The sequence below is a fragment of the Protobothrops mucrosquamatus genome, unplaced genomic scaffold (assembly GCF_001527695.2).
Source record: "Protobothrops mucrosquamatus isolate PMUCROS unplaced genomic scaffold, P.Mucros_1.0 scaffold1515, whole genome shotgun sequence".
NCBI lineage: Eukaryota > Metazoa > Chordata > Lepidosauria > Squamata > Viperidae > Protobothrops > Protobothrops mucrosquamatus.
The window spans coordinates 260788-278580 of record NW_015387687.1 but is presented as its reverse complement, the minus strand read 5'-3'; the positions used below and the strand labels follow the sequence as shown (position 1 = coordinate 278580).

The window sequence follows — 17793 nt, the reverse complement described above, 5'->3', positions numbered from 1 at the left end:
TTTGACTTCAGCTGTCAGCAGCTTTGTGACCAGCCATATTAATATGGCCGGTCCTTCCCCTGCTGGCTTGGAGGGCTTCCCTGGATCAAGCGGAAGGGCCGCCGCCCTCCCGCGATCAAATGGGGGTCCCCTCCTTACTCGTCACCTCTACGGGGCAACTTTCGACCCTTTCTAGGGTCCCCCAGCAGAGCACATTCGGGCGCGAAAGATGAAGCCCCGTCTTCCTGCATCCATGGAGCCGCGATGTCAAGCCGGAAGTCAGCCAGCCAGCTTTCATGCCTCATTCGGGACTAGAACTCACAGTTTCCTAGTTTCTAGACCAGCAGCTTCACCACTACACCAGACTGGCTCTCATCTGAAACCAGTTACAGATAAATGAGAGACATTTTTAAATAGTTGTGAGGAATGCTACTAGAAAATTCTTAATTCTCTTGCTGCTGTGTTCTAAAGTAATTTAAAGCCAGCTACACAGAGAACAACATAGCAATTTATTCATGTAGCAACAGCAATTACTTCAGCTAAATGCACAGAGAACAATGTTTCCAGCCTGCTGTGTTGGGAACCCAAATATTTTGTTCTATTATTCTGATCATGGAAATGACTTCCACATTATGTAAAGGCCACTTAAAAGTTCTGTCAACAATCCCATATTTAAATGCAATAATAAAACAGAGGAACAACCTAGTCAATTTTCAAGTCTACTATATGGAAAACTGATTACGTTTGTTCTAATGAAGAAATACTTCCAAATCGGTAAGACATTACTCTAAATTCTGCTTTAACTGGCGAAAGCTTTGGGACATTGATTGTTCTGTTTAGGGAACAATATGAACTTTCTTCAAATTAAATAATGTTCTACACAGAACCTTTATTCCAATCTCCTTTCAAGCAGCCAAATAAATGTTATCTGCCTAAAGACGAAAAATAGATCCAACCAGAAATTGTATGGATGGTGTAATTTTCAGGTAGACCTTGAGTTATAACCATAATTGAGCCCAGAATTATGGTTGTAAATTATGTTGGTTATTAAGGGGGTTCACCAACTTACCACACCCAATTTTACAATCTTATTTACAGTGGTAATTAAGTGAATCATAGCAGTTATTAAGAGAACACTGTGGTCATTAAGTAACTACCGTGGTCAGTAAGCACCACCACCCTAATCATTAAATGACCCCTGCAACCATTAAGCAAATCCACTGGAAGAATACACCAATTTCCAACACAAGAGTTATAAATAGTGGTCACATGTCCACAGGATGCTGAAACAGCATCCAAAATGCAATCAAATCTGACCAAGGGGGAGGGGTCATCAGAATTTCAAGTCCAGGTCACAATTAGCCCCAAGGAGATCCATCATAATTTTAAATGATCACTAGCAATTGATAGTAAGTTTCCACATTTTAATTCAGTGTAACTCAGTTTCGAAACTCAGCTTGGATGCCATGTTGGGGAAGGCTGTTTTATCAATTCTGGAATGTTTAAATGAGATTTATACTGATGGTCAGTTGACCATTTAATTCAAGACAAAGATGATGATGTACGGTGAGGATTAGATTTTGTTCTTAGAATGCTGCTTTTTTTCCCTTAGGGTTTGAATCTTCTTTGCTTGACTTTGACTTGTGAACCAGCTTGCCTTTTCTCAGGTAAGCTGGATCTGGCCATAGTGACACATATCAAGGCATCATTACTAAACCTTAGTAGGAACCAAGCTTTTCAGTGTGGAACTGCTAATAAGGAATTTCATTTTAACTGGTGCAAAGTCCAACACACAGGATTTTTGGTGTCTGCTTTTTCACATCATATATTGTTTTTATAGCAATTGTACTAGCCTAACTGTAATTAATCTTGGGAAAAATGTCTTCAATTAGGATATCTACTGTAGTTAAGTAATAGTATTTAAGTAGTAGAAGAATATTTTTCTCATATGAACCCGAGTATGGTTTAAAAAAAATCAGTAATCCTGTTTTATACACCATCATTTGAACTGTATCTCAATTACAGAATTTTCTGACAAAAAAAACCAGACTTGTTCCATTTCTAATTGTTTTTAGATAGCATATAAAAGCATTTTATTCAGTTTAGCCTAAATGGGACTTAATTATATTAAGATTACAATCCTCCACGCTCTCCAATTCCATCTTTAACCCTGTTTCTTTCAGTGACTTCACTGTTGTTGCTGTTTTAATTGTACTGTAACCCTGGGTTTCATGGACGTGCTGAAATGTCATCTAGAAAAAGGTACGTGTACTGTGTATGCTTGAAAAAAGACATACAGAAAACATTCAGACTCAAAGCATGTAATAATTCATTTGATTTATCCATATATCTAAACCAAATCCAACAGTCAATAAGTTCAATAAGTGGACGATTTGATTGCCAGAAAATTTCAAAGAAAGGTTTCTGTTTCTTACATTTGAAAGAGAAAGGGGAAGAAAGATACCAATCAGAATGGTTATTTTTCAAATTCATCTGGAAGTCAGGACCCACACGGAATCTTTATTCTTAACGGAACTATCTATTCACATTACTGTATGTAGTTTGCCTTAATGATTAAGGCAAACTTGGCTTAAATAGAACTGCTGAACTACATACAGACAATTACACTGAGATTTTATAAGTTTTCAAAAAAAAACTTACATGCAATTCATTTGATTGACTTTGGGTAATACGGTGTCCAACATTGTTCCTTTGTAATACTGAAGCACTGTCACTTTTCCTTCATACCCAGTTTTAAACAACCCTTTACATAAGTTACAGTTGTTCACATATTAAAAATGCATTGTAGCCATGTCTATTTATTTATGTTTGTTATTTATAGGTTGATGTACATGAAGCTTGTCAAATGTTAGATTTTACTGATGAAAAGATACATCTCTAGGTATGTGTGAAGCAATTAATTCTGCATTTAAATGAGCTTAATCCAAACATAAGGTGGATTTTTTTCTAAACTGAGTACCATAGCTTAAATATACAATGAAATGGTACTGTTGAACCATTTTATCAATCCCAGTTTAATTTTAATCTACTTCTCTGCTGTAACAATATATGCAGAATATGCCTCAGCAATATTATATGCCACCCAAGCTTACAACTTCAAAGTATTTCTTTGATGTATCAAGACATTGTGTCTTCTTCAGTCTTAATGTCCTTGTATGTTAATTCAATCCTTCCTGAACCTGGCCAAATGTTTTGAATAATAGTTCCCATAATTTAATTTAATTTAATTGGACACCACTTGATTCTACAATGTAACAATAAAATTAAAATACCACAACAATTCAAACAACACAAAGAAAACAAATAAGAAGCAGATAAGGGACATGATGGCAAATCTGACAAGGGGAGTAATCAGAGTCATAGGCAAAATGTCTGGAGGATATAAGGATTTGCAATTTTGTGCCAAATTCAAATGCATTATTCTGCAGAGCTGCCACAACAGAAAACAGAATAGCATTTTTAGCACCTATGTTTTTCCTTCCATAGCTGGCAAAGAACTGAACATGAGAAGAACAACAGAATCAATCAATGTATTTGGTGTTGGCTTGACAATATGTATGATCTGGGACTTGTAAAAAATATGGCATTTATATGCTTTCCCACAAACATACAGTAAAACTTAAAGGAAATTTATAGCCTTTTGGACATCTAATACATGAATGTGTTTTACATTAGCATGACTCAAGAAAATAATTTAACACTAAAAGCTACTTCCAAAGCTTAAGCAATAGCCTTTCAGAAATTACAGAAATGTTTCAGATTCTTGGTTAAGACGCTAGGAATGCTAAGATTACATAGGAGATTTTATGTGGTCTGTTCCTAAAATAACAGCAACCAGTAATTAGTTGGTATAGAGAATGTTCACTGATATAGCAAATGAACCAATCAGGCAGAATTACATTCTGATTAATTGGGAAATATATCCAGTGATGAGTCTTAAAGATAATATTGGGACAGTATATTGCACTTTATTTTTTTTTACTAGGAGAATGTTTTCCTATTTTCCAGGCTAAATGCTATTTTAAAAAATGCTGACTCTTTTCCTGAAAGAATGATTGGCCTTCCCTCTGGGAAAGGAAGGACATCCTCTTAAGTAAATAATTACGCTGGGTCAAGATCCCTGGCCCAGCCTGTCCCTGATACTGGATAGTCCCAAATGATGAAATATATAACTGATTGTAGACATATCTCAATTATTTAATCAGCATAATTTGCTCAAGCTTTATTGTTCATTTCTAGCGTTTGACAGGATATCCTAAGCTTTAAGCCACAGGTTTTGTCTTGCCTGCCACTATCAAATTCCACATTTATAGACATGGCACATTTTGAAGATATCTTTATTGTTTCTGCATTACATGAAACCGTATGCCATTTTATCTTGCTCCTTTTTCCCAGATAGTTTCTGCTGGTTTTGTGAGCTTCTGCCTGAAAAATTATAGCCTTGCTTATAGGGAGCCCTTTTTGTGTCTCCCAATATCTTCTTTAAGATCAAAACTGAATGTGTTGCTTGAAAAAGTCCAACTATGAAACATTTTACTTGCAATTTCAGAATTGCCTATATTGCCTATAAACACTATATTATAGGCTTGGAAAGATCAGAAACCAAACTTTCGTTTATAATGAATCCTAAAACAACTGTCTTCTGAAAACCTGCTGTAACAAGCCTGGGTTAAAACAAGCAAGCGAACAAGACTAGTTTGAAACATCAAGTTCAGGCCTGCCCTGAACAGACAGTTGTTAACAAGGACTTTCTTCAACAGATTCATCTCTGGCTATTTTATTTTTTTCACTAAAGCCAGGCAGAACACACCCAACCACCCACGTAAAAATCTTTCCTGATAGAGGAAGTATTCTACAGATGATTGGATTCTGACTATCATCCCAGGTCAATGGATTGAGATTTTTCTGGGCCAAAGGCAAGACTTGGCATTTAACAGGTATATTTATTATTCGAATAAATACCCCAAGTTTCTTTTGAAAGATCAATAGGTAAAACTAAGACAGAAATTCTTTCTGATTTCATTTAACTGTAACTAAAATATATGAAATATTTAGATATTAATCATGTAATCATTGTTTGATCATTTCCTCTTCTTATGTTAAAATTAACCCTAATTGCTTGAAAGTCATTTCAGGATTACATCAAAGCCTTCTTGAAGCTCATATATTGTTGGGGGCCAGACGGTGTTGTTCTTTGGTTTTGTAGTATCCTAAATCTAAAGCCTTCAGGACTGGTCCCAGGTTTCGGGAGTCTCTGGGCAAAATGCACTCAAATGGGCGTACTTTGTTAGAAGACGCTAAGACGTGCTGAGTAGTGTAATGTACCTACACTGAATAAAGCTAAATTGGGACTTCTATGAAATTCAATCCTTTGCTCAACCCAGCCATTTAAGATACGTAAAACAAAAGTTAAGGGACCATAATTGACACTGCTTCTGAGTTAAAGTTCCAGGTGAACCTACATAACATTACTGAGGAAGATTATATGGGGATGAAGAACACCTTCTCTTGTAGTTAACAGAACCTAAAACAGAAATATTCAAAATGTGATTAGCGAACAACTAATCTTAACATACTTGATTTAACCATCTCTTTGTGCTATTCATACCTTCTTTATTTACCTAATTTTCATAATGTGTTTCTTGACCTTAAGGATTTTCATGATTCTGTTCCAATGCTAAACCTGAGATTTTAGCAACGGGAGCTTCAATATTCGCATTTACTTTTAAACCCTTAAAATGTTTCCTCTTCCTCCTCTTTGACGGACACGTCCACAGCATTTTGCTGGTCTACTAATTTAGTCACTTTATCAAAGAATGAAATAAGATTGGTTCAGCATGATCTGTTTTTTAACAAACCCATGCCAGCTACTAGTTATAACTTTGTTTGCTTTCTAGTTGTTTGCAGATTTGATTTTTGATTATCTAGGATCTTCCCAAGGTATTGAAGTTAGACTGATTGGTCTGTAGTTTTCTGGGTCTGTTTTGTTTTCCTTTCTTGAAGATGGGAACCACATCTTCAGGTACTTCCCCGGTGCTCCAGGATTTTTGAAAGATATGGTGCAATGGTTCTGAGATAATATCTGCCAGCAACTTCAGAACTCTGAGATGTAATCTGTCGGGTCTCGTTGAATTATATTCATCAAGGTTGGATAGATGTTCTCTTACAACTTTCTTGCTTATTTTTTGTTCCTAGTTTGTCTTTTGCAGTAGGTTTTTTTTTTTGTATGTTGTGTGAAGACTGATGCAAAGAATGAGTTAAGCAGCTCTGCTTTCTCCCTACTGCCCATTACTTCCTTGCCATCTTTTCTCTTTTGTGGACCTACAGTTTCCTTGACTTTTTTCTGTTATTAATATGCTGAAAGAAACTTTTTTTATTATCCTTGATTTCTGTTGCAAGTCTTTGTTCATTCTGAGCCTTTGTTTTCCTGACTTTATCTTTGCATGTTCTGGCTGTCTGTTGATAATCAGACTTAGTTATGTGTCCCTCTTTACATTTTTTTGTACTTGTCCTTAATGTCTGAAGAGCTTCATCTCTAATGCATTCTATTAAAAGGAAGACAATTCATTTTAGTGTCCCAAAGAGGCCTTTTCAAAAGGCAACTGGACTTTCTTTCAAAAGGCAACTGGACTTTTCTGGACAATAAAATCCAGCTGCCATGTGAAAAAGCATCTTTGGGACGACTGGGACCTGGATGACTGAGAATCTCCATAGACATTCATTTTAGTGGCTATTGGTTTCTTTATAAGAAAAAAAATGTATAGCTGGTACAGTATATCAAAATCTTTTCACTGATAATGCCATAATATTCAACTCTGAAATAAATAAGAGGGAAGCCAAACTCACAGCATGCTTTAAAATACTTTGAATATTTACCTTAAATTTCAGTAATGAATCTTCACAAAATATTCTGAAAGCAGTTCATAAATATAATCAATGCATAATGCTTTAGGACAAATAAAATACCTTACTATACCAGGATAAACTTGTGCCAAACCTCTTAATGTATATTGATGCAACAAGCAGACATAAAAACATCAAGAATAACATCAGTTATTTGGTGAACTCTGTCCATCGAATTGAACCATATAATTGTATATACATATTTCTGATGGTATGGTGCAGAGTATGAATACAAAAGTGCCTTTGCCAAGCCACAAAGCTTATTAATGTTCATTAAATATACTGCAACAGCTGCTGACCTTCATACATAGTTAAAAAGAACAATATTTTATTTTCTAATTGCTCTTAGTATTAATTATACTTTCATGTGTTTATTAGCCAGAGATCTCCCTCAGCAATTTTTAAATTAACATATTTTCCTCAGGTATCATAAAAGCAGACTATAAAGCAATCACAACAAAATTGACACTAAAATTACTAAAATATCAATTCCAGCATACTTTCCCCCCCCAAAAGCCAGGAGACAGTAACATGGGAAAAAATGTCAGATATACAGAAAAACAGGGTTTTATCTAGTGTCTTTTGTATCAGAGACAAATTCCTTGTGTGACTAATCACACCTGGCCAAATAAAGTATTCTATTCAATTCAAATCAAATGCCACATTGGAGGTTTGATTATACAGAATGGAACATTAATTTCTCTTTCATTTTGACTGATCTAGATTTGAACTCTATAGAATTTACTCACTGCATTTTGAAATAGATGATCCATATAGTCCATGTTAATAACTGGCATACCAACCCAAGGAACTAAAATACCCTTCTTGTTGGAGATGTCAATAGAATTATTTTTATTATTTATTTTTCACATTTCTGAATCACCCATCTCCCCCAAAGAGAGAGCAAAATGACCTATGTGGAGTGACCTCCAGTTTCTCACCCTTGATCCACTAAATACATACTCAAGGTCTACTAACTCTAATGAAAAGAATAAAAGTTAAGTCACTATAAATGTAAACACAGCTTCAGAATCCGCAAGCTAATTTTGAATGTCCACGTTGTATATCCATAAAAATAGCTCTCTTGTACCTTCTATTTTGCAGTAATAACTTTGGGCAAGTAGTCTGGGAACAAAACTGAATTATTTTCAGTCAACATTATGTTTTAATTTATACAGTACAGTACAATATCACTTTTGCCATAATGGATAATCTTGAGAATATTGTTCAATCATATTGCGGGATCACCAACCTAGGAAAAGAGAGGGAATAATTCTTTCCCCACAAACTAGAGTTGCCCTTATTTCTGTAACACCGAAATATACAGTTTAATGTCATTTCACTTTCGCTAGAGGTCCTGCAGCCTTTACTTATGATTTAGATTAAATTTGTTTGCTTGTTTGACTATATGTTCAAAATACTCTCTGCTTCTTCAAACAGGTTTTCCTCTGGGAGAAAAAGAGTGAAATGACCCCAGGGATAGTCAACTACTGTATGTCCCTCTGGTGCAACATCTGGAGATATTTGCTGGGGGAAGGTATCTTGGCAAGGCCAATTCCCTCTGCTTCTCTATCAGAGGATGTGAGAACTCACCCAGAAGAGCAGATTGAGGGCGTAAAGCAGGCACCGCAAACACTTCACCGAATCTTCTCTGGCCATTGTGATCTCCTCTTGGTGAAAAGCCCCATTCTCACACTGGCTACATTCTCTTTTTAACCCCCCCAGTTGGAAAAGCTTTCACAATCTGAAAAAAATAAAAGGGAGGAGAGGAGAGGTGAAAGAAGAGAAAGGATTATCTCATGGGGGGGGGGTAGACTGAAAGAAAGTAAACAACGGAGTGCAAGATCAACCTGTTGCATTGTGGAAAAGAAACAATTCCCCCCTGCAGTATTTTACCAAACTAACCCAACCTTCTGTTTTTTTACTTCAGCCTCTTCCTTGGTGCCAGAAATTGATCTAGAGAGTGAGGAAACATAGCAAAGATCAACCCCCCTCCCCCCCGTTGGTAAATAAATACAAAAAAAAAAAGACAGACATCGTGATGGAATTTGCGGCTAACTGACATGTGTTCATTAGAATCCGCCTTGACTGGTGCCTAATTTTTTCAGAACTGAAACTTTCTTTTTCTCCGAGTGCCCATTTCACCTCTGCACCGAAACGTTGCTGGGAATAACGACACCTGCTTTGGAAGGGTGGGAAACGTTCGCCCTCTTATTACTCATTAACGACCTTGATAGCGCGCGTAACGGAGGGCGGCGAAAAAGTTGCGCGATCAAGACAAAGTAGTTCCCCATCTTCACGCTATGGCCAATTTCGGGGAGGGGGGGCAAAAAAGAGGACTTTTCCTTACTAAGGAAGGGGAAGAACACGCCTTGCTTTCCAGATTTAGTAGGATTCAGGGCGTGATCCCCGGATCTGCTGGACTGTCAAAGGAAAAGGCGAGGTTAACTTGTCCGGGTGGAAAAGAACGAAGGGAGAAAGAAAGGTCGTCGAACAGCCTCGTGAAGTGCAGGGCTGGGGCAGCGGAGTTACGCGCTTGGGCCATTTGGTCATCGGCTCCTTCTCCGCAGATGCTGCTACTGAAGGAACGCCACGACTATGGGCTCAGTCCACGCTTTCCTTTCCCTCTCCGATGCTGGCACTGAACCAGGAGCCAATCGGACCTAGCTTGTATCAGAGCTTCTACTTCTGAGTAGACAATGCGGGCAGGGAGGGGAAAGATGTAGAGAAAGTCCAGGAACCTACCACGCTCGCCACATGGCTGCGCAAACACCCCTCGTCCTTCTCCGAAAAGGGAGTCAAATCCCAGCAAGCAAGTTCCGTTTAAAAGCAGGAGCTTTCCGGCTTAGAGCTTTCCAGCTCGGCCAGAGGAAAAGGCTGCTGGGGCAGGCGAGAACTTCACTTGCAAACTATTTCTTAACTCCCACCTCCTTGCCAAGCCCTGAGTGGCGGCTCTTCGAAAGGCAGCCGCCAGCTGCACAAATCGTTGCCACGCATGCTCCAGATCCCCTCTTCTGTCGGGTCTTAGAGCCCGCTGGACAGGCATTTCTTTTTTTAATTTTGCTCAGTTTTTTAAACAGAGGTAACCGGCAAATGGACAGTTTGCTCCCTACTTTTGGCCTTTGTAACTTGTCTCTAGCTGTAATAATGCTAAGGTTAATGCCAATAATATTTGGCACAATCACCATCAGTTAATTGCAAAAGGCAGTTTTACTTGGAACAGCTCACATCCTGCCAGGATACCTTTAGCACTATCAAACAATGACACCTGCCTATCTCAGATCCTTGGAAAAGACTCAACAGGTGGATAAAAGTGTCAAATCCAGTCTAAACAACTGGCTGATTGCAATCAAACATAATAATAGGCCAGAACTGAAGAAATCATCAAAAGATTAAAAGTGCACATCAGGCAAAGAAGCAGAAGCAGTAGTTTATATATTCAGTTTAAGCAAGAAGATTGCACAAAGTGATTATAAACAATGACATAACACAGTTGCCAAAATGATTCCCTGGAGCATCTGTAAAAATTGTGCCAGTAATGAGAAGTTGGTGGGACTTGTATAATTGAAAAATAACTGAAAAGGGGCAGGTTAAAATATTGTGGGATTTTTCAAATACAGAAATGATAAAGACTTGGCTTAGAACACACCAAATATAACTGGCTGAAAAGAAGAAAGTGTTGATAACTGATGTGGCAATAACAGGGGATAGCAAAATAAAAGACAAAGAACTACTATCATAAGATCACTAAGTATCAAGATTTAAAAATTAAAGATTATGGCATAAACTGGCCATGGTGGTCCCAGTGATTATTAGCACCCTTGGTACCATACCAAAAATCTTGAATGGTACTTTATGGTGTCATTTTCTCACTATGCATTGTCAAAATTTCCATCTGTCAATTACAAAAGGCCATGGTACTTGGATCCATATATATGCTATGCTGATACATTGTGACATCGTAGATTCTTTAATACAGGTAGTCCTCAGCTTATGACCACAATTGAGCCCAAAATTTATGTTGCTAAGCAGGGCTTTTTTTGTCATAGAATGCCAGAACGGAGTTCCGGCACCTTTTTTGGATGGAACCTTGTAGGGTAGGCAAGGCGGGTTATATGACTTCTGGCACCTTTTTTTTTTTTTTTTTTTTTTTTTTTTTTTTTTTTTTTTTTTTTTTTTTTTTTACAAAAAAAGCACTGTTGCTAAGTGAGAAATGTATTGTGAGTTTGCCCCATTTTACAACTTTTTTGCCATTTTCTTTAGTGAATCACTGCAGTTGTTAAGTTAGTAACATGGTTGTTAAGTGAATCTGGCTTCCCCACTGACTTTACATGTCAGAAGATTGCAAAAGGGGGTCATATGACTCGGGGCACTACAACTGTCATAAATATGAATGAGTTGTCAAGCATCTGAATATAACTCACATGACTGTGAGGATGCTGCAACGGTCATAAGTGTGAAAAATGGACATAATTCACTTTTTTCAGTGCCATTGTAACTTCAAACAGTCACTAAACAAACCATTGTAAATCAAGGACTACCTGTACCTTGATGTATATTAAAGAACTGACAGCTGTGATTTCACATTGTTATCAAACAAGAGTTTGCCAGAGGCAGAAGTGTGGATGCATAGAATGTTTGTTTATTCTAATCACTTGATTTTAAGATGGAAATAAAGATCATGGATTAGAGATTACAGGAGAGAGACAGCATAGCAAGGAGATGAGCAACAGAGCACTCTAGGAAATGTAGCTGATAGAAAACAGAAATGAAGCTTTTTTCAATCTCATTGTGAAATTGTAAAAATATTCATATGTATAAATAACCATACATGAAATCTGCAATTCTATACATATTTGTCTAAGAAATCAAATTGAGTCCAATGGGATTTAACTTCCAAACAGTCATGTATGTGGTAATGCTGTAAAACTCAACCCTGCTGTTCCACATAGTTGATTAGCAAATATTTGATCTACTGCAGTTTGAACCTGTTGACTTAGATAACTTCTTCATGAGAGCCTCATTTCAGTTTTCAAAGGTTCATCCTCAAAAATTGTGGGGTTAAAACATACAATCTTTGTGACACCAGAAAGTACCAACACAGTCCAATAACTTTAATTGGATATCACTGTCCAAGCACTCAGTGTCTGAATAGTTATCTATTCAAAAGGTAGATGTCTACGTATTCAGAAGAATGATGAGATGGATGGAAACAAGTTAGTAAAAATATAGCAGAGAGACACGTTGATTCCAAAGATGAAGGGTATGAGGAGAAACATTTCAGTACAAAAAACAAACAATGTGTATGCAAATCTATATGTCCATGGTGTCTTCTGGTAGATCTCTGAAATATATTCTGTCTTTATCCATCTATGGTCTGCTTGAATATCTCAGTAAGGAAATATTGCAAAGACATTTTTTTAAATTTAGACAAGCTTTTAATCCATAAACAGAGTTATAAAACATTATAATAAGGGGTGCTTATTTGCATCAATTTTATTTATATTTTCTCCATATTTTTCATTTACCTTTTTAATCTATTGTTTTGTTGATTAGATTTCTATGTGGTATTTCTATTATTTCTTTTAGGTACCTTGAACACTGTTCAGTGGAAATGTGAGTTTAAAATGTAAATGCATTTTTAAAAAATGTTTTAAAATGTTTAGGATCCCTGATCTGTCCAAACTATGATAATTTGAGCGTACTCATTTGTGCCTCAAATGAAAACTCTGGGTTGATTTGTCTGATGATTCATTTTTGGTTCGTTTCTTGGCTAACCATGGCATTCTCTGGAGTCTTCTCTAATACCAAAGTTTAAAAATGCTCTTTCTGAAAACCAAAGGGAAAATCATTGACTGCACAATTCTGGTCTTTATAGGTACAGATACATCAAGGGATCTGAATATCTTTCAAGACCTTGGTGGCTGCTTTACATAGTGCTAGTCTGAGGAGTATTTCTTGACTGCTTTATTGTTGATGGTTGTTCCTAAACAGCAGGAGCCTTCCACCACTTCAATATATTCAGTGTCAGCTATTAGACTTGGTTGCTCTATCTGCTATCTTTCCTTAAATTTCTTTAAGTTCATATTAATTGAAGGCTTCCAATAGTATTCATTTATGAGAGACCCATCAGCTAATTTACCTGCAAAACCTATCCTGTGAAGACAATTAAGGCTTAGAGTTTGCAAAAACATGCCACCCAATTGGAACATGAAACAATCAGAGCTTCTCATGCCCATTTCTACAAGCTTGTCCTTAAATCCTGAATGAGAGGTCCCAAAGCACAAAGAAGTTCAGATGAAATGATATGGACTTTAAAAAAAAAGATCTGCTAATATATAGTATCCAGTGAGAGATGAAACAGTCTGGGGAAGGTGAAAGGGAAGTGCTGGAAAGATCAACAGGTGTGCATCAGGAACAGCTGTATAAACTCACAGGAAAGAAGAGGCTGCAAAATTGGCAAGCATGCAGTGGGAAGATTGATGATAGGTCACTAGGAAGATAAGGGGTTGGAGATCCAATACACAGATTTAGAAGGTAGATTTAAGATGTTCATGCGGAGCCATCTTCTGAAATAGACTAACTAGGGCCAAATATTGGCTGAAAATTCCAGGAGATTGAACTCCATGGCACTAGGCTGGCAGAGACTGAATTAAGATTCGGGCCCACATAATTATTGAAATATTAAGCATTTATTGTTCTTATAACCACATTTTTTATATGAGTTCAAGACAAAATTGGGAGAGGGAGGCTTTCCTGAGCTGTTGTTGCTTTTGTAGGGAGGGGCAGAATTACTATATTCCATATTAAGAAGTGTTCATTGGCGCTGATGGAGAACAACCTTTGGGCTGGGGGTCAGCCAGCATTTCTTGATTTTTTGCAAAACCGAGGAAAGCAGATGCATAGAAGGCTGATCAGGAGAGAGTCATTGGGGTAGGAAGGTGAGCTAACCTTTTCCCAGACTCTTCTCTTTCCTCAACAAAATCAAACAAAAGGGGAGCTGGTTTAAGGCCTAATGCAAGCTAAGCAAAATCAAAATGTGGATGTGGCTTAGTGGTCATGCAAAGATGGTCCTGGTCTATTTAAGACAGGCATGTCAAACGCATGACGTCACATGACATCACGCGACGTATCGCGACTTTTTCCCCATTGCCGGCAAAGGGGTGGGCGCGGTTTCAGCGTGACGCATCCGGCCTGCGGGCCAGCAGTTTGACATGCCTGATTTAAGAGTTAGGATCCCAAGGCAGAGCCATTCTCATTCCTTGCTACCTGATTCTTTTAACTGATAAAATAGTTAAGTGAATAAACTATAACTCAGCAAGAGATATTTCCCAGATACTTCATAGCTGTAGCTTGCAGTAGCTATCAAAACCAAGATATTTGTTGGTGTGGGCAACAGTTAAGAGAGTCATCACCCCTCTGCAAGATAAGCCCTAGAGAGGCACTAAAATGTATATCTGAAGCCATCCCAATAGTTTAGGATTTGGGACAGAAAATACAAGCATTTTTCTTTGGCAGTAATAATGCAGTAATAAAGACCAGTTAGGGGTGGTTTGGTGTGGTTTTTAGGGATCTATTTAAAGTAGGCTATCAATAATACATTCAAACTCTATGGTAAAGCCTTGTGTATTTTGTATTCTGACTATTTTAAAATGCAGCTATTACTAGAAACATCATTTTAAAAAAATCTAAATTCTAACCATCAAACTTGATGAATTTCCAAAAAGTAATCATGGTTAACCCTGCTTTCTACTTGGCAGGATACCACTAAGACAGTTGAGGACTGTACATAGCGTATTTAAAAAAACAATTAGCATTGCCTGGAAAACTATATGAACATACAGTATCCATGCAGTGACCAGATGACATTGATTTGAAAGATATTTTAATGTAAAAGTTGATTTATTGCTGAAAGCAGGGCAGCTACTTATATAATTGCTTTTTTTATCCTATCCATTGAAATGAAATAAAAAAATAGGACGGCTTATTCATAACCATTCTTGGATTATTAAAATGCTTGTACATATGTCTGTGTATGAATATGTGTATGATGCAAAAGAATCAGTTAAATGTCTCTTTCTCTCTCTTTTCCTCTTAATAGAAGTTTATAAACAGCTTAGGCTTCATTCAAGTTCACTTCAAATAAACTTTTTTTTTTTACAAAAATGTATGTTTATGCTTATGGGTGGAAAAGATTCAGTGACATGACCCTAATCAGCAAGCATTCTATTCACTGCTGACTTCAATTAGATGTTTTAACATGCTGTGAGCCGCCCTGAGTCCCATGGGGAGAAGGGCGGCATATAAATTTTGTAAAATAAAATAAAATAATAAATGTTGTTTTCACTCATTGCATTATACACGTCTGTGTTACTAAAATGGAGTGATCATTTTTAAGTGATTCAGGAATATACTTACATGATTTAAGAAAAACTGACAAGCTGTCAGAGGCAACAAAAATGTGAACTTTAGAGACACTCTAAAGAGACACTTTAGAGACAACATCTTCATACCAAAATTGTGGGGAATACTGATAAAATTCTGCCTAAACAAGGTCACTCTGAAGCAAAGTGAGGCATTTCAGAGTGTGGTTTGGAATATCAAAGTTGTAAGATACACAACAAACTTTAAAAATAAAAAAAACAGGCAAACTTAAAAAAGACCAATGAGCATGTTTCACAGGTATGAAATACTGTCATCGAGAAAAGAAACCAGGGGAAGGGAAGAAGTGGAATGGCCTGTCCAAAAAAAAAAAAAGATGACTAGCTAGCTAGAACAAAAAAAATCTTTATTAGGAAGTGAGGAATTGGTGCAACATGACTGTGGTGCACTTGTAATTGAATATAATAACAGCTAATAATAAGATCTATGTTCTGCTTTTGTCCCTGGCCTGAGCTTGGTAAAAGAATAATGCTAATAGATTGATCCAATCATATGATGGAAGGAGAGTTTTGATTAGAACATATTTTAGTACACTCCAACTTGATATGCCTGTTCACTTGGTACTTGGTTACAATTCAGTTTAATGGTGGTGATTTTACAGTTATATAAAAAAACAAGAGGAATTGAAGAGATAGATATACAGTTTAATCCAGAAGAAATTTATTCACCTATGTAGTTACACATTGAAGCCTCTTTCCGACACATAACTCATGTTTCTATATGAAAAAATATATAAATCAACTGCAATATGCTTTATTAATGAATTGTAAAACTTTATATTTGTTTTCTTTATACTTGTTTTTTTAAGCTTTCGAAACTGATTTTTAAAGAAAAGGAATCCCGCTTTAAAATTTATTAACAAGAAACTATTTGAAAAAACAAAAAACAAACTAGAAAAGAGATAGTACAGGTCCTCCAGAAATGAAGCATTTGTGTATTTATTTGTATTTTGTGTCTTGTAATCGGAGTCCAATTTGCCATTATTCATGTTTGAGTATATGGTGGCATTTGAACTCCATGACGAAATAATTATCATTCTAGATCCATTTCAATCTGACTTGATGCTTGGGTTCAATACTGTTATGCACTGTGCACCTGGTAGCAGAGGGGAGGATTTGGCCAACCCAGAACCTTTCCAGAAATAGACCTGGATCAAGAGATTGTGAAGTCTCAAGTTGGAAGCCGCACCCTAGAATCTCTCAGAGTATATCTAGGAGCTAGGAAAGTTATAGCTTTAGTTTGGCAAAAATATAATTAGTGGTAAAGTTCCTGCTGTACATATTGTCATTTTTCCTTTGCTTCTATTTGTGTTTGTTAAGGAAAATAAAATGCCCATGTTTTCTTTTCTTTTTTTTTTACTCTCATATGCTCCATTAGTGGAAGAAAGTGGCAAGAAGGTGACAAGCAACAGGGAGAAAGCAGAACTACTTAACTCGTTTTTTGCATCCATCTTTACACAAAGGGAAAAAACAGTCCAACCTATCAAAAACAGTACCGTAAAAAACAGATTAGAAACACAAGTTAAGATAGACAAGAAAATATAAGTGACCACCTGTCCATCCTAGACGAGCTCAAATCACCAAGATCAGATGGATTACACACCAAGGTTCTGAAGGAACTGGCAGATGTGATCTCAGAACCACTGAACTATATCTTTCAAGGATCCTGGAGCACTGGGGAACTACCAGAGACTGGAAAAGAGCTGATGTAGTTCCCATCTTCAAAAAAGAGGGAAAAAATGGATCCAGGAAACTACAGTCCTATCAGCCTGACCTCAATACCTTGGAAGATTCTGGAAAAGATAGTCAAGCAACGAACCAGCAAACACCTAGAGGCAAACAAAGTCATTACCAAAAGCCAACGTGGGTTTGTTAAAAACAGATCATGCCAGACAAAGCTTATTGCATTCTTTGACCAGGTGACAAAATTAGTGGGCCAAAAGAATGCTGTGGATATAATTTACTTGGACTTCAGTAAGGCATTTGATAATGTAGACCACAACCTACTACTTGATAAGATAGAAAAATGTGGGTTAGACAGCATCATCACCAGATGGATTCATAGCTGGCTGAATGGACGTACTCAGCGTGTGGTCCTCAATGAAACTGCATCTACACAGTGGTGGGTTTCAGCTGGTTCACACCGGTTCAGTAGAACCGGTAGCTAAATTTTGCTGAGTTCAGAAAACCGGCTGAATGCACACTGCTTCTGGAAGTCCAGTCTAGGCCTTGGAGGCCCAAGCCTGCATCCAATAAGAGAACTGGTTGTTCAGGTATTTGAATCCCACCCCTGCATCTACATGGAGGGAAGTGTGTAGTGGGGTGCCTCAGGGCTCTGTTCTGGGCCCAGTGCTCTTCAACATCTTCAATTATTTAGATGAGGGGATAGATGGGGAACTCATCAAATTTGCAGATGACACCAAGCTGGCAGGAATAGCCAACACTCCAG

The 17793-nt window shown here is 37.2% G+C and overlaps 1 protein-coding gene across 1 annotated transcript in view; it reads right to left on the bottom strand.

Moving 5' to 3' along the window:
* Window positions 1-9685, bottom strand: part of TSPAN12 (tetraspanin 12) — a 61393-nt gene extending 51708 nt beyond the window's left edge. Inside the window, exons 1-2 of the mRNA XM_015822277.1 lie at window positions 9649-9685; window positions 8497-8647 (exon numbers count right to left, since the gene is read on the bottom strand). Of these exons, the coding sequence (XP_015677763.1) occupies window positions 8497-8562 (66 nt within the window). The 5' untranslated portion in view covers window positions 8563-8647; window positions 9649-9685. The remainder of the gene's footprint in view (window positions 1-8496; window positions 8648-9648) is intronic.
* Between the last annotated feature and the right edge of the window lie 8108 nt (window positions 9686-17793).